This window comes from Leptidea sinapis, chromosome 29 (genome assembly GCF_905404315.1).
Source record: "Leptidea sinapis chromosome 29, ilLepSina1.1, whole genome shotgun sequence".
NCBI lineage: Eukaryota > Metazoa > Arthropoda > Insecta > Lepidoptera > Pieridae > Leptidea > Leptidea sinapis.
In genome coordinates, this window is record NC_066293.1 from 8469155 (window position 1) to 8487383 (window position 18229).

The 18229-nt window shown below is 36.0% G+C and overlaps 1 protein-coding gene and 1 long non-coding RNA gene across 2 annotated transcripts in view; one reads left to right on the plus strand and one right to left on the minus strand.

The window, feature by feature from the left end:
- Nucleotides 1-1719, plus strand: part of LOC126973425 (uncharacterized) — a 6338-nt gene extending 4619 nt beyond the window's left edge. Inside the window, exon 7 of the long non-coding RNA XR_007731345.1 lies at nt 1000-1719. This is a non-coding gene — a long non-coding RNA (uncharacterized LOC126973425). The remainder of the gene's footprint in view (nt 1-999) is intronic.
- The window catches only part of LOC126973391 (UDP-glucosyltransferase 2-like), a 23299-nt gene extending 9721 nt beyond the window's left edge, over nt 1-13578 (minus strand). Inside the window, exons 1-8 of the mRNA XM_050820639.1 lie at nt 13443-13578; nt 12780-12923; nt 9417-9504; nt 8171-8336; nt 7836-8027; nt 6363-6582; nt 5677-5896; nt 4625-4844 (exon numbers count right to left, since the gene is read on the minus strand). Coding sequence (XP_050676596.1) covers nt 4625-4844; nt 5677-5896; nt 6363-6582; nt 7836-8027; nt 8171-8336; nt 9417-9504; nt 12780-12923; nt 13443-13445 — 1253 coding nt within the window. The 5' untranslated portion in view covers nt 13446-13578. The remainder of the gene's footprint in view (nt 1-4624; nt 4845-5676; nt 5897-6362; nt 6583-7835; nt 8028-8170; nt 8337-9416; nt 9505-12779; nt 12924-13442) is intronic.
- Nucleotides 13579-18229: the final 4651 nt, after the last annotated feature.

Consider the following 18229-nt stretch of genomic DNA (forward strand, 5'->3'; position numbering starts at 1 on the left):
TGAGATATGTCAGCTCAATGCAAAAGATATAATAAGATTCATGAAAAGATTCAATCTTAACGGTGAACTATAGTTAACAGTGGCTATCACAATAGATCACATTGGTTGCAGTGAAACAGACCTACTGTACTGAAGCCACTTTACAAACCAGTGGGAGGCTCCTCCTTTGCACAAGATGCCGGCTAGATTATGGGTACCACAACGGCGCCTATTTCTACCGTTAAGCAGTTATGTGGAAGCATTACTGTGTTTCGGTCTGAAGGGCGCCGTAGCTAGTGGAATTACTGGGCAATGGGACTTAACATCTTATGTCTCAAGGTGACGAGCGCAGTTGTAGTGACGCTCAAAATTTTTGGGGTTTTTCAAGAATCCTGAGCGGCACTGCATTGTAATGGGCAGGGCGTATAAATTACCATCAGCTGGACGTCCTGCCCGTCTCATACCTTATTTTCATAAAACCATAACCACTGGATAGGCAATGTAATTATTGGCACCTATACTAAGTGTGGGAGTGAAAGTGGCTACTAGCAATATTTGAAAACAAAATTTTATGAACGATGCGACTCGAACCCGCGACCTCTCGCGTTCCGTGCGAGTGCGCTCCCAACTGAGCCAACCGTTCGAGTGACGTATCATTGATAAAATCTTGTATGCTTTGTTCAAATGTCAGATTGTGGCTTCATCTACAGGATCTACAGTTGATAATCTGCTTAACCCCAATATTTGCATATTAGGAAATTGACTTGAGATTAATCCTGAGAATTAATCTCCAGTCAATTTCCTAATATGCAAATTCCGAATATATAGTAGATTAAGATTAAAAAATAATTAAGCCTAATTATTAAGGTTTATTTGACTGAGAACTTTAAATAGTTAATAAGTTTATTAACCTTTAATATCCGTTTCATTATATTTTACTGTACATTATGTGCAAAAAATATATTTTTAACCTAATATATAGTAATTTAACTGTTAATATGTATGTCGTTCAAATTTCAGATTCAGAAGCCACGCCTGCGAATTCAATAACATTAATTGTTACACCTGAAAAACAAAAACCTACGACAGCAAAAATTGTACAAAAAAAAATCATCACCATTATTGAAAAGTCTCACAGAATCAACTGTAAGAAATGATAAAAGGAAATTTAAAGGTCGTTGCTGGACTGAATCAAATCACTGTGTTCATGTGGGTCAAGGAAATGACACTTATGAATGTTAAAAGTTTCGTTTTATTATCTACATTCGGAAAGAGTTGAGCTTTAATTAGAAGAAGTGGCAAGAAACTCAGTCATACTCTTTAAAATCAACATTTAGAGCTTAATCTGTTTACAAATTAAATAAAATTATGGCACAGGCCTTCTATAAATATATAAGCCAACTATTATCGATGCCAATTGTGCGAAAATTGCAGACAATTTTAGGGAAAATTATGATAGAGCCGGGTGTTGGTCATTGCATTATGAATCATTTGAGAGCAAAAGATGAAAAACTAAATGATGAAGATAGAAATTGTATTATTTTATTCGACGAAATGGCATTAAAAAGTAGACTTTTCATAATAGTGCAGCAGACAAAATAATTGATTGTTACGAAGATCTGGGCGACGAAGGTGGACGGTCTGCAAAATTTGCAGATCATGCCTTTGTATTCATGCTTCAAGGCATGTTTAAAAATATTAAGCAGGCGATTGCACATTATTCGACAAGGCCATTGTTAGTGCCATATATATCTATCCTTGTCCCCTCTTATCACGCCCTCTCTCTTATCACCACTTCGCTGAGCCGCCCGCGGTGATACTACGCGCCATATTGGACGATGCGACTCGACGCTGGCAAACCAGTCGGCAGTCGTTCGCTAAAGCCTTTACGCATGCACGCGTATCTCGCAAATTAACGCGCGTTTCGTGAAGTATTGAGGAAAACCGCCAGAACCCACGGGACTTAAATCAAGGGTCCGTTTAAGTCTTTAGTTCTCTTTCATACAGTCCTCTTTTCTGCAAGAAGTCCAATGACGTACGGCTGTATTGCTCAGCTTACTGTGGTCTTCACAGCAATCAATTCAATTACAGCGACAGAAAAATTCGTTATATTATTATTAAATCGATTTTAAGGACTATGACAGCAGCTGGTTATAAAATAATAGTTACTGACTGTGACCAGGGTCCCACCAATGTTGGCGCCTTAAATACGTTAGAAAAGTTTGGTTCACTTCCTGTGGACTCTTATTATTTTTATCGGATAATGAAAAAGTTTTTACAATATTCGACGTATCTCACCTAAATTTAAATGAATCAAACAATTTCCTTCAGCTGAATTAGCCCTAGACGGGAAAATTGCAAAATGGCAATATGTAGTTGAATTACAAGAGAAAAATCGAACCACGTTTCTTTTGGAATTTTGGATGTAATTGAAATTCAGTTTGCGTTAATTGCTCACTTATTATCATATCTTACATCTTGTACATTTTTTTTTGTTAATATTTTTTTTTGTTAGTGAAGCCTTATTTTAGTGTTATTATTTTATTATTAGTCGAAATAGTCCCGATTCTCGAAGTCCAGGTCGTTTTCCAATGTGTCTGCATATTTTTTCAAAATTCTTCCCATATGAATGGGATGAGTTTGAATTTCTCGGTTTGCTTCATGAAATTAAACTGTGTTCTCGTTTCGATTGCTTCATTTGTATCTGGCACTGTTAAATATGATCCGATTATGAGTAGAGGAGATATCTCTGACGGAGACGACAACACCGGAGAAAGTAACGAACGAGAGCACGAAGAGAACACTAGCGCAGCTCCAGCAAGCACCGACCAAGAAGAATCAACAAATAGCGAAACGACTGAAAATGGAAGAAAAGGTAGCAGCGACGAAGAATGCCTTTCCGACGACAGCATGGATTGTACAATGGACAAAAAAGTAAACAGGGAGAAATAGGGTATCTCCTTGGAAAGTCATCGCTAGCCATAAAGGATCAAGAAGGGACCATTATCACATCATTGATTGTTTTCTTCCTTCTCTTCTTAGTCTTCTTGATGTTTGGCTAGCAATCGTCTATATCTGATTCACTTGATGTTTGCTGTTCACTCCAACTTCCTAAATCTTCTGATTGTAAAACTGCATTTAGTAGATTATGGTCAGCATTGTCACGAAGAAAATCTAAATCTTAGTAATTTTACCTGGACTATGAGATAAACATTGCGAGTTACGTGAAATGCCCTGATGTTCGTGGACACTGGTGCTTGTTCCAGGAGCAGATAATGTGCTTCCTTGGACGCCTGCAGCGGGACCTTCGCAGATATTGGTGTTTGTTTTTTGAAACAAGAGATGGTACGCTCGTAACTTAACCTCCGATTGGTGGGGTCTATTTCTTAATAGTTTGTTTCCAAGTCTGATACATTATCAATGGACACAGAGCCACGGGTTGAAGAATCGTTCGATAGTGCTTGACACTGATCAAGATCGAAGTTTTCATGGTGGAAATAATAATATAAGTCTTCTTTGAAGTAGTTGTTACAAGTGTCATTCTGAGTAGACATCTTTTCACAGAAATAAGATTTACATGGTGTAATTTTCTTGAGCACTTCTTTGTTTCTTTGATGTATGAATCCGGATTGTGAAACGTAGGAGTCAAGTCTTTTCTTTCGTGATGAAGTGTTTTTAAAAAAAACCTTCACAATCTTCATTCGATGCTGATAATAAATCGACATCACAAGTAATGGTTGAGCTAGTGTTCTTCGTGCTTGTATAAGTTTACCAACAACATAAACTTTATGGCTCAATATTTTGACTTTGGATTTTTATCTTTGGCTCTATTTAAGATCTTTTTGAACTTCCCGCTTCGAAAATTGAAAATTTTCAAAAATCGGGAAGTTATTGGTTTTACCCCAGTTTTTACCCGAAAATCGAGTTTTCATCATATCTCGATGTTTTAAGGGCCTAGGAAGCTTCTCTCACTATTTCCGCGGTGGTGTCCGTCCGTCTGTATGGATGTGTGTGCTTGGATGTATGTTGATTCGTTCGTGAGTTATCGTTGACGAAAGAAAACCGAAAAAAGCCGCTGAACTGCGTCGAATGCCGTCAACCGCGTGAAAATTGGTTCATTAATTCAAAAGTTATAGCGGTTCGTAAAATTATAAAATATGGTTTTATTAAAGTTTTATCAGACTTTAGAGCTCGAAGAGCTCAAAAACATAGAACAGAAGAAGAATAACAAACACCTAACAAATTTAATATTAAATTACTAGCTATACCCGCAATTTTACGCTATCCTTCCCACAATGCCGATCCTAATTACCTACTGTGATAACGTCATAACACAACACACTCAATGCAACGCGACCACTATGAGGCTATAAATTCACCTTATATACCTACTTGTAACATTCAATACAGAACCATTATGATACCATTATGCGGTTTATGTTAGATAAACAAGTTTATGTTAGATTCCTGAAGAAAGAGTGAAGAAGTAGAAAACCAGATTTATGATAGTTTCGTGCTGTGATATCGCCGCTCTTTCAGAATTGTACGAGAAATTGTAACTATTTTGCTAAACGCGTCAAAATAAAAATATTGCATTTGAATTCTTTGTATTATTTTTACTATAGTGGACTAACTTAGGAATTACCTGTCATTTAGAAGCAATTCCTTTAGAGCAGTCCGCATATCTGGTGCCATGTCATTGGAAAATTTTATTTTTTGCGCCAATCCAGCCATAACACACTTGTGGGCATTAGCCGGCTGGTCTCCAAAAACGGGGATGACCAGCATTGGAACTCCATATTTAAACGCCTCCAAGGAACTCAGGAGTCCTCCATGTGTTATAAATGCCCTGGTATTCGGATGTGCTGCAAAAATATTGTTACTTTAAATAAATATCCTTCCCCTTAAAATGGTGATCGGTGAATTTTTATAATCCATTTCCTTCTTTTGGTATTCACAATAACCAATGAGTTTGGTCTCTTTTTTTCACACTATAATATGTGAAATTACGTATTGGTATTTATAACTTGATATTTGCATGAATATGACAGATATGCATTTTTTGTACATTACTATATTGAAATGCAGTATCAGGGTCAATTGAGGGATACAGAAATAAGAAAAATTGAAAAGACTGAAATTGGTTGGAGGTGCATTGAATGCAAATTAGTTAGTACTAGAGGAGATACTTAGCTAGAGGAATAATGCAAGGATTCTTGCATAAAAAGCTTATGCATTGAAGCACCTGTCGACAATTGTAAGTCAATTAAGAATAATAAATTGCGGTTGTTATCCTCACATTAGAGGGGGCTAACAGGCAATGCATCATTGATAAAAGTAAATAACTGTCTTTCATGGACATCAGAAATATCAGAGGTGAACAGATGCGATTTCGGCTTAGATGAGAGTTTGACTTGAATGTCTCTAAGTGATATCGGTCCAGGAATACAGCAACAGGCAGATGATTTCACAGAATGGCTGTGCGAGGCTAAAATTTTCTACTGAAGCACGTGGTTGTGGGATATCAAGCACTGACATAATGCAATTTGAAAATTTCTCATTATCTATCTCTTGAACCTCTCTTCGTATACGGTCAAAATGGAAGAAACTGTTATTAGTAATTGGTAAATTTACTGCAAACTTTTTAAATATTATAGATCGGATTAAATTACATAGGTTCCTCAAAAAACCACTTACACAATATGCTTGTCTGCGGCATCCAAGATCTGACGTAAACATTCTTCGGTATATTGTCAACTTGCCCGTCAAACTTCCACAGCACTGTATAATTGAGCTCAGCGAACATCTGCATCAATCCCTGTTTGTTTTTCTCCGTCAGCATTGAAGACCTTAACACGGATCCCATGCTGAAGTATATCACTCTCTGCGGTGATGAGTCCATGATAGCTTGAAGATCCTGTAAATAGTTAAGATCTGGATATTCGCGATAATGCTTCAGTCATAATATCATTTATTTTATCTCCTCTGAATCGGATTAAGATTTAAGAACTTTTTTCAAAGTAAATGGTCGAGATGAAAGTCGGTAATTGATCTCTTCAATTATTAAGGAGATTTTGAATCAGTTCAAGAAAACACTTTAGAGGGAAAGAATAGTTTCTATATCAGGCTGACACCTCGTTGACTTTTATCAACTTACTTGATATTCAGAAAAATCGTTAATTTTCTTTAGAGAACGCTAATGCTTCAGATAATTCTGAAGCAAATTAAAGATACTTGATTTCCATTAGACTTAGAGTGCACGTATCGACAAATAAACTTGATCGGAGACGAATCATTGGTGGTAAATTGTCTTTAACTTACTGCTCACCAAATCACTATTTCGTGTCTGACAAAAACTAAAGCTTTATATTATTATATTATACCTTAGGCAACGCTGGAATATCATCATCAATATGGTATCCACCTATGTCGATGATATTAGGCGGTTGGGATCTGGCCGGGGCGAACAACGGATGTGAGTTCACGAACATGATGGATATGTTATTGTACACTTCCTCGAATGGAGGTAGTGCAACTCCCCTATCTGTTGCTAGAGGGCCGAACGTAGATTCATAATCAAATTTCGCCGAGGAGAAGCTTTTCCTACAAAATTAATATAATTTTGGTTATACTTTATTTGAATTTATAAGGGTGGAAAGGCTTGAAAAGAACATTTCACTTCACAACAAGATTTAGTACAAAAGCGCTGCAGTCGTGGGATAACGACTATGGCAAAAATGCAGTTAGAGAAATTGATAATTTTATCTTAAATAGATGTCAGGGAATTCGAAATATATGCCAATTCACTATTTTTAATCCAATCATTGGCCCTTGTACACGTACATACGGCTAGCTTATGTGCAAAATGTAACCAGACAAAAACTTCCAGCCGAAGCTTGGGCTTGTAACCCTGTTTTAAAATCGTACACCAGGAAATAGAAAAAGTCGCTGTCGTACTTACGACACGAATATTATTATTTCTTTTTCAGCTCTCATTCAATGTATTCCTATTGTACTCCCTCGGGAACACTTAAAAATTTCGAGCTTACCCTACATCCTTTTTAGGCTGAGAACAAGAACAAAATTTAATTAAAATGCAGCCGTTTTGTTGCCTACACGAAACTAACCTAACTTGAGGACGCGAAGAGGTGGAAAGTAATGTTGTTTGGATCTGATTATTGAGTGGAAAATGCTGCTTCCCTCCATAGAGAGGGATAAACTCATACAAATTACTTCCCACCTAAGGGCCGGAATGAACTTTAAAAATAGAACTGCTGTGAAGAGTTTTATGTAAAAAAGAACTAATTAAAAAAATATGCTGCGGCCATATGATTTTCTAAACAGCCAGTGTGAACTTAGCGCAAACTTCTTTGAGCGGAATTAACCGCAACAATTACGCGGTAAGTTCCATATTTGAAATTTAAAAAGTCGACATAAATTGGCGGGATACTAATCTGTGCTTAGAGAAACAACTAGATTTATTTTCCTCATATTCGAAATGAAAAGTAGAGTGTTTAACTCGGGTAAAAGTATCAATTAATACTCGGACTATCGGACTCGGGAATTGATTGAGTTTCTTGCGCCCATTCTTCTCAGGTCTGAGGCAGTCTCTTTTGAATGGGTGGTAGATTTTGACTTTCAATAAGTGATTATAAATCCTATTTTGAATAAAAATATTTGAATTTGAATTTGATTCTTTCGACCCTCGGTTAACAATCAGGACAGCTTTTAAATTGATTTAAGACAGACATGGACAGAAATTTCATATCTAAATAATTTTGGATCTTATAGCTTATCTCACGGGTAAATTGTTATAGTAAGAAACATAAGCTATTGTTTCTTCTTAAAATACTTACCAAGAGTCAAAGGTAATCATGAGATACGAGAAGGTATTAAGTATTCTCTGCCAAAAGTTCATCGGTATAGGGAACAGGTTATAAATATTAGGAATTGTGGATACTGATCTGACAGAGTCAACTAGTTGCTCTGTGGGTATGGTTAAAGTTCCGCATAGCATTATCCAAGGGACTTGTAGTACTGCTGCATATCTGAAATCAAATTGAAATTGTAAGTAAATTAAATGCTTAAAATAATTTATTTATTCAAAACTGGATTGATATAACGATATTATGTTGATTGTTAAAATTGTTTTTGGTATTAAAACTTAGGAAATCTTAATTCATTTTCTTACCCAGCATGAAGATCAGAGAAGAACCATTCTGTCACCACGGCGTCATACTGATGGCTTACAATAGCTTCTCTTACTGCCTTTTCCTGCAGAGCACCAATGGCAGTGTCTCTACCGAACTTCTTTTTCATCTTTATATCGAATTTATTGTGAGGGTTCTTGTTCATTTCTGGAAATATCAATCATTTATTACTGCACCAGTTTCGTCGCATTTGGTGATCCTATTAGTGCTATTTTTTTCTTTTCTTCTATCTAGCACAGACTTCAATTAGCCATTTCATCAACCCATTCAAACAAACAAGCTTTCTACTAATCTTATTTTGACTCTATCTTATTCTAGCCTCTTTTTAGTTCCAACATCTATCTTTACAAACATTTCCATTCATATTCCTCCTTGTTTTTCCTTTCTTCGCGTGTGTCCGTGCAGAATGGGATGTCGGTATGCTAACTTAATGGCTGACTTAACTGAATTAGCAGACGCCTCTGTTTATGACATGATTATTCTCATATTAAACATTTTATTGAGGTAAAACCATTAGTTGCGAATGCAACGTGCAACTACTAGTAGCTTTATAAATTTGCACAATTAATCTTCCTTTATCGAACGTTTTTTTACCAATCTGTACATATTATTTTTTAAAAGTGCTGTCGTAGGTATTCTAAATGACTATAATTCTAATCGCCTATTATATTAAAGGTTGTTAAAAAATCCGAGCGGCGTTGTATATACGCTATACGTAGGTATGCATTAACACCTTAGTATTTACGTACGCGAACACGAGGCACAAACATTTTGTTTTAACAATTGGAATATAATTGATTACTTACACAGTTAATATAAAGGGGCACATACCTGACATACGACACACTATCCTTTTTAAGTTTGGATATGCAGTTATTTAGACGGTTTTTCACTGAACACATAATCATAGCGTGGCGTTGTATTCAAAGCGCGGTCGAAACACAACTGAACGAAACTGCGTAATAGACGCGTAGGCGAGTTTCGATGCAAACCCTTTTTGAGCGTAATTGTGAGCCTAGTTGTTTATTGTACGTCAATTACAAATAGTGCATAAAATTACTGTAATTATTAATATACCTATTCATTATTTCAATATTATTCTACAACTAACAATATTTAGTGATTTTTGAATATTATTTTTTTTTATTTAGGCTTTTCTTTTCTGCATTGGTCTATTGCACGTACATGATCAAATAAATTAAATCTATATTTTAATGTCTTCCTTACCTTCCTCGTATTTGAGTAGAACACTGGCATCAATGAATGTTAGGTTCTTCTCGGTCTTCTGCTTTGGAAGCGGAGTGATAAAAGTCACCTGTAAATATTCTTAACATTTATATTCTTTTTCAAATAAATTGCTGTTCGTTAGTTTCGCTAAAACTCGAGAACAGCTGGACCGGTTTGGCTAATTTTGGTCTTGAATTATTTGTGGAAGTCCAGAGAAGGTTTAAAAGATGATTAAATAGGAAAATGCTGCTAAATTAAATAAAAACAAGAAATTTGTTTTTCCTTTGATGTGTCCATACATAATTTCTATGGGAGAATTTATTGACGCACGGTTTTGACAGTTCTGCTGTGAAACAATTTCATTACGACAGCAGGGTGCATATTTTACGAAGTAATTTTTGATGTTATGATATATTATTGACAAATTCATATAAAAACGTTATTTTATTTATTACATACAGAAAAACGTCTGTCGGGTCAGCTAGTATATATATATATAAATGAATTGCTGTTCGTTTGTCAAATGGACACATGTCCATACATAATTTCTATGAGAGAATTTATTGACGCACGGTTTGACAGTTCTGCTGTGAAACAATTTCATTACGACAGCAGGGTGCGACAGGGGGTTTTACGAAGTAATTTTTGATGTTATGATATAGGTATTATTGACGAATTCATATAAAAACATTATTTTATTTATAATATACAGAACAACGTCTGTCGGGTCAGCTAGTATAATATAAATTTAATTTCTAACTAAATATTCAAATTTTTATATTATTCAAAATAGGATATGAAATCAGTTAATGAAAGTCACAAAGAACCAACCATTTTAACATTTAGTGGGTAATTCAGTTGCAAGAAACTCAGGGTTTCCTACTTAATAACAGGTATGAATTCTTTATGAAATGCCTTTTGTTGGACTTAAATTTTCCAAACATTTAAAATTGCAATTTAATTTTTTTTTACACCATCAGAAAGTAGATATTTCAACGAACAAAAAGCCCCCAAACTTTTTGAAAAAAGCTGATATTTTGACGTCAGAATTTTCGATTGAAAATTAGGGTGCTTTTTTGATATTAAGTTAAAATAAGGCGAAAAATTAAATTATTTAAATCAAATAAATTACAGAGTATTTGGGACATAATAAGGTAAGTTGTCACGAAATTTAGTAGATTTTTTTTTTGATAAAAATATATAAATAAAAAACCAAAAACTTGGTTTTTTGAATTTTTCACCTAAATTTTGAGGTTATGTGAAAAATGTGTAATTACAAAAGTTGTAGATCTCTTTATTACCTACAACTTTGCCAATTAACTTTTTGCCATAGGACTTGTAGTTTTGCCGGAAATCGAGATAAACCGTTTTTTACCCTAAAACACCCCCCCCCTTTCCACTTCCCGACCTCAGATCGCCCGTAATTTATTTTTCCCTTAATTTTTGTTATATTTTCGTCCTTTACCAATGGGTTTCATCCTACTGTAATTTTTTTTGGTTTCAAAAATTATCGACCCTGTTCTATGACGGCGGTCGCTCCTTTTCCAATCTGTGGTATCATTAAGAACGGCTTTTATTTTTCAGTACCTTACCTTTACCCTTACCCCTTTAGACTTCACTCCTTAAGTCTTTACCACATAAACATTTTTAAAAATTCTTGCTAATTAGCAAGATTTTTTTTTGAAAATTTCGTAACACATTTGTAAATGCATATACATCGCCCCACAAAAGACTTACTATCTCGGCTTAGCCGAGTAGTGGGCATGATAGGTTTATGTTTGTTGCTGGTGTTAACATTATGATTATCACAGTTTCTAGAAAATTCGTTAATGCTTATGTACATAACATTATCAAGAATATATTGAGATGTAACAGTTAATTCTTAAGTGTTTATTTCTTAAAAAAATATTTTACTAATGATTCTTTACGATATAGATTATAAATAGCTTAAACCAATTATAGTTAAAAATTATTGTATTATTTGATTACTAATTATGACAGTTCACGAAGCATCCTTACACAAACAATGAATTCAAGCTCTAAAGGTTGATGCATACAAAATACGATAATTTATATATACACAGTTTATTATTTATGAAAATAAGGGACGAGACGAGCAGGACGTTCAGCTGATGTTAATTGATACGCTCTACCCATTAGACGACCTGTATAGCCGAGTGGTAAGCGATCCTACCTACAAAGCTAGAGGTCCCGGGTTCGAATCCCGGTAGGTGCAAGCATTTATATGATGAATATGAATGTTTGTTTCCAAGTCATGGATGTTTATATGAATTTATGTATATTTAAGTAACTATATTGTATTAAATATATCATTTGTGTAAGAAGTGTGTCAAGATTATTATTATTATTACAATGCAGTGCCGCTCCGGATTCTTGAAAGACGACAAAAAATTGAGCGGCACTACAATAATTAAGCTCGTCACCTTGAGACAAAAGATGTTACGTCTCATTTGCCCAGTTAATTCACTAGCTACGGCGCCCTTCAGACCGAAACACAGTAATGTTTACACATTACTGCTTCACCTGTACACACCCTGTTGTGGTACCCCTAATCTAGCCGGCTTCCTGTACAAAGGATCCTCCCACGGGATATTATTTGATAATTGATATTTTTTAAACACAATTCATATATTGGATGGAGCACCTTACAAACTGATTTGTCATGTATATTACAGCCATTGTAAAATTCTTTATTTGATTGAAAAGAGTCGCCGTTGAGTTTTTTGTATATTCTCCTCACGAGCTCAACTTTTACATTAACATTAATACAAATGATTTAAGTTTTCTTTAGTGTTAATTCCGCCAATATTTGTTTTTAAAACAATTCGACACGTGTTTCGCCTCTACACGAGGCATCCTGAGCATCAAATGAGCCGAAATCCGCTCTTTTATACCCTCGTCCCATGAAATGACGCGCTGTGATTGGTCGGCTGTTGTGACGTATAACCCCCGGAAGAGACACGTAACAAAGGTGATGGGACTAAATTTGTTTGTTCATTCAACAATGCAAACATATTATTTTTTTTTAAACAAACATTGGCGGAATTAACACTAAAGAAAACTTAAATCATTTGTATAATTATGGATTTCCGCAAAGTAACGCCTAATTCAATAAATATTTATAGTGACGATTCAAAAGCGCTTAGTTTAAGCCTAATAATTGAATAAAGTTGATTTGACTTTGACCTCATTACTAATTTGACTTTGTATTAATTTTTACTTATTTGGCTTTGTACTAGTACACTTCTCGTTTATTTGCTGCTGACAGTAGGTACCTAAAAGTTAGGTTATAATTAAGCTGAATTGATTGAGTTTATACTAGCTAACAGCGCCTGACAGTACCTGATGATCAGCTCGCAGTAACGCGTCAACAATACCCTTCATCAGTTGGTAGTGACTCCTGGTGGGCGCGGTGTTGATGCAAAGGATATGGTAGCCTGATGCTGTACTGATCAGGAACAGGAGAAGTATAACCTTCATTGTTAACTGAAAATATTTTGTATTAGGCATGATTCCGATTACTTCCATGGTTATTTCAATATAGACTTAATGTCTTACTAATAAACGCAGTGTAAAGTTAGTCCAAGTTTAAAATTACTTCTTCCTGTCATTTAATTCTGTAGTGACAAAGGTAAGATAACATATAGGTAATATTATGTCATTTGACAGTCTTATGTCATTTGAAACATCTTTTATAACAAACAAACTTTTATACAAAAGTTATGGAGGTATAAAGAAAACTATGGCACATTTTATCCATCTATTTTTTTCCTATAAATAAATGAAGTCTAGTTAGCTAAGCGCATGCACCAACAGGTCCGTGTCCCCCCTTCCGACTTCCGCGAGTAGCGTGTACTCCGTATGTTAGTGCGGTGACCACGTATTGCCCAATTAATTATTTACAAATTTCAATAGGCGTTAGCTTTAGTATACAGCATGTATACTAAAACGCGAAAAGAAGCACAGTTGTTTAGGTAAACAAAACTAACTAATGAAATTACTTACCATGCCTTCAGATTAAAACTTGTGAATAATATAGCGACTTAATACAAAATGAAATTCACTTCGACACAATATTAAACACCGGGCGAGACAAAGGCCTTTAAGCAATTGCATAATACTAACGTTTTACTTAAATTTTACTATTATATATATTTAATAATATGTTACCGGCCAAACCCGATTTTAGGACAAATTAGTTTTTCCTACCCTAAGTCAGTTTATGCCTTAGGCGATAGGATAAACCGGTACAGACTAGGTTAAACTAGTTTCTCCGATCTGCCTTTCGACAAAACCTGTTTAGCTTAAGCTGAACTAGTTGAGCCTAACATGAATAAGTACACTTTAGGTCAAACTGGTTTAGCCTAGTGTATACTAGTTCTGCTTCGTTTAAAATCAGATTTTTATCGAGGTAGAATTAGTATAGACTATTCGAAACCAATATGTCTTGTCTGCTTATTCATATTAGGCTCAACTATACCTACAACAGCTTAGGCTCAACAGGTTTTTCCTAAGGCCGATAGGAGAAACTAGTTTAACCTAGTCAGTACCGGTGTATCCTATCGCCTAATATAAGTAAGGCAGTGGTCGGCAAAGCGCGACTCCAGAGCATGTGGCTTTTTGGCTCCTCAAGTGCGACTCTTAGTTTTTCAACGCTTGAAATAGCTGAAAAAGCTCGCATTTGATGTTCTTTCACTTTTTGGTTCTACATATTTATGCAAACAATCTTTTTCAAGCATGAACATTATCAAAGAGTTAACTGAGAAGTCGTCTTATTGAGGAGAACTTGGAATCATGCTTACCTAACATTAAAAACAATAACATACAAACCTGACGCCTCACTCAATGCAAGCTCATTTAGTTTTATTTAGGGTACTACTTTTGTGAAATAAAAAATTACTAAACAAGCAGATTTGGATCCCAATTTTTTTTTAAATTGTCGTAATGTTCATAATTGGCTCTTTGGCTAAAGTTTGCCGACCTTATTTGACCTAGTCAAAACTCGTTTGACCTAAAATCGGGTTTGGCCGGTAACATATTGTGTTTTGACAAAATACACTTTGATAATTACCATAAAATGTCGATATATATAACTGATAATTAAATGTATTCACATCATTGCAAAACCCGAACAATTAAAAAACGAAGCAAGACTGACTTATCGCATCAAAATGAAAGTTACTTTACGGTTCTTTGCACAGGTGTCGGGTAGGTGAGTAACACGGTGTGAGCGGTGTTAGTAACTCATTCATTTCTATTTATTTATTATTAATAATTATAATAATAACAAATATTGCTTCCCGAAGCCAAACATTACTTTTTCTCATGAAATTAAATTAACCGACAATGGTCGACGATTTACCCAAAGAGACCTGCTCGTCTGCAGTACCTGTTGTTATCGGCATAAATTGCTCGTTGCGACGTCATTGGGAGAGTCGGTACTTTACCTGGTCCATGCCTCATTCTCGCGAACATGCGCTGCTCGTGGTGCCTGCTCGGTCCTGCCTTCGGGAATTTTTATTTAAAAATTGATAATATACCATTTTAAGTTATTCGTTCGTTTATATTTTAAGTTACATAATTGCTCACATTTTATGCCAATGAGGGACGAGACGAGCAGGACGTTCAGTTGATGGTATTTGATACGCCCTGCCCATTACAATGCAGTGCCGCTCAGGATTCTTGAAAAACCCATAAACTCTTGAGTGTTATGTCTCATTTGCCCAGTAATTTCACTAGGTACGGCGCTCTTCAGACTGAAGCACAATTAGGCTTACACATTAATGCTTCACGGCAGAAATAGGCGGCATCCTGTACAAAGGAGCCTCCCACTTGTACAATGTACCTATATCTCAAAAGGGGCCATCAAAAAATTACGTGACGCGACATAATAATATATACAAATGATTTAAGTTTTCTTTAGTGTTAATTCCGCCAATATTTGTCGAGAAGTAACACGAGAAGTCTCGTGCCAGACAACACGTCCTGAGGATGCCTCGTGTAGAGGGGAAACACGTGTCGAATTGTTTAAAAACAAATATTAGCGGAATTAACACTAAAGAAAACTTAAATGATTTGTATAATTATGGATTTCCGCAAAGTAACGCCTAATTCAATAAAAAAAAAATGCGACATAATATTACAAGGGGACATGGGGATGGAAAGATTTGTTAACACACACACATGCTAAAATCTATAAACAAAGCTGGAAAGCAATATTACTAACTCTATCTTTATTTTTAAGGTTGTAAGTAATTTTATATTTTATACAATGTATGTAAAGTTATGCACCAAAATTACTCAAACGTTTTCACTTGTTTGAGAAAAAAAAGGAAAAGAAGTGATTAATCTTAAAAAATAACATCAAAACAGTATCGAGTGCAGTAGATGTATCAATTCGCATATTTCTGCAGTGAAGCAGTAATGTACAAGCATTATTGTGATTCGGTCTGAAGGGCGCCGTAGCTAGTGAAATTACTGGGTAACATGTGATGTCTCAAGGTGACGAGCGGAAAAGTAGTGCCGCTCAGAGATTTTTAGTTTTATAAGAATCCTGAGCGGCACTGCAAATGGGCAGGTCGTATCAATTACCATCAGCTGAACGTCCTGCTCGTCTCGTCCCTCATTGGCATAAAATGTGAGCAATTATGTAACTTAAAATATAAACGAACGAATAACTTAAAATGGTATATTATCAATTTTAAAATAAAAATTCCCGAAGGCAGGACCGAGCAGGCACCACGAGCAGCGCATGTTCGCGAGAATGAGGCATGGACCAGGTAAAGTACCGACTCTTCCAATGACGTCGCAACGAGCAATTTATGGCGATAACAACAGGTACTGCAGACGAGCAGGTCTCTTTGGGTAAATCGTCGACCATTGTCGGAAGACTCTTGTATCTTCTATCATGTCTTCTCTCGAGAAAGTCGCGGAATAAGGCTAAATGAATCTTATTCAATTTTATCTTCGGAACACTCAATTTCTTATGTACGCCACTTTTAAGTGAAAATATGCGTTGCTGGTCTGCAGAGTGCGGGCTAGCTCTAACTTCATCCTGAAAACTATAGCTGGGAGGTATGATTCTGTGATTTTAAATTGCATAATTAAATGTTCTTGTCTCCATGCATTAGAATTTACTAACATACTTATAAGATTTCCGTTTTCTACTTATGTAAAAATAAGAACTTTTCGGAAATTAACTTTATTTTATTTTTTATTTAAAAGAGCCCATTTGTCGTAACATGCCCCTTACGTCGCGCGTCGTCTAGTTTCGAAGTATTGAAATCTTGAACGATTGGTAACATCGCGGTTACCTAGAAGGCATAGCCAAATTGCCTTAGAAGAAACTTTATCAGAAGTGAGAGAGAAATACTGTTGTCAACTCTGGTCTGGTGCACCCCAGTATCAGCGCAAACCATTTGACCGCGTACAACGCAGAGTTACTCGATTTGTCTGAGATCCAATGCTCTGTGAACGGCTAGAACACTTGGCGTTGCGTAGAGACGTTGCTTCATTGTGTCTTCTACTGTCTGTGTCTCACACGGGGAGTGTTCCGAAGAACTGTTGGACCTGATTCCTGCCGGCGAATTCGACTTTCTGTACAACACGCCACTGATCCAGATATTATCCACATCATCTAGAAGTGGTGTCTCTTCACAGTGCTGTTATTAAGAATGTAATAGTATATAGAGTGACTTGGTAAACGTCATGAAGATACATCAGTTCGTAAAGGGTCTTTGACTTGGGGATAAAAACTGATAAAACTCCCAGCCAATCCTTAAGCAAAAAAAATCCTTAGCCTACTTAATATATGAAAATTTATTGAAGTGGGCGTTACTTTGCGGAAACCCATAATTATGGATATTGGATACTAAATAAATTGCTATCAATTTAGGTGGCTTGCGCAGAACCAGTCAAAAACCATGTATATTTACAATCTGCTACACTAAATAGGCATTCTTTGTCAAAGAAAACTTGAGAGCCTTTTCTGTGAAATTTCCACAGACTTACAATATGCTAGCGTATATACAAACAATACGTGCGAGAGAGAAGATCATCTCTAACGTAGAAAAAGCAAGATAGAAAAGGAAAGCGAATCTATTGTAACTGTAACCAATATTGATTGACAAGTGGTATTAAGTCAGCCACCCTTGAAATTAGCTCCTTAGTTTTTTTTTATTGAATAGGAGGACAAACGAGCGTACGGGTCACCTAGTGTTAAGTGATCACCGCCGCCCACATTCTCTTGAAACACCAGAGGAATCACAAGAGCGTTGCCGGCCTTTAAGGAAGGTGTACGCGCTTTTTTTGAAGGTACCCATGTCGTATCGTCCCGGAAACACCGCACAAGGAAGCTCATTCCACAGCTTCGTAGTACGAGGAAGAAAGCTCCTTGAAAACCGCACTGTGGAGGACCGTCACACATCCAGATGGTGGGGATGATATCCTAACTTCTGGCGTGTCGTGCGAAGGTGGAATTCGGCGGCAGCAATCAGGGGAAACAGCTCTTCAGAACACTCCCTGTGATAAATGCGGTAGACGACGTGTAGACGGTAGAATGAAGCGACGTCTCTACGCAACGCCAAGTGATCCAGCCGTTCAATCAAAATTGTTCCATATTGGTGACGCGTAATGGGGCTGTCCGGTCGTCTATACGCTATTATATTCTAAGTCTATAGTAATTTGGGTTAAAATAATAAAAACTAATAATATTTCAAACTAAAAGATATATTTTAAGAAGTAATTTAACAGTACATACCATGTCATCAATATTTTGCATTCACATTTCAACA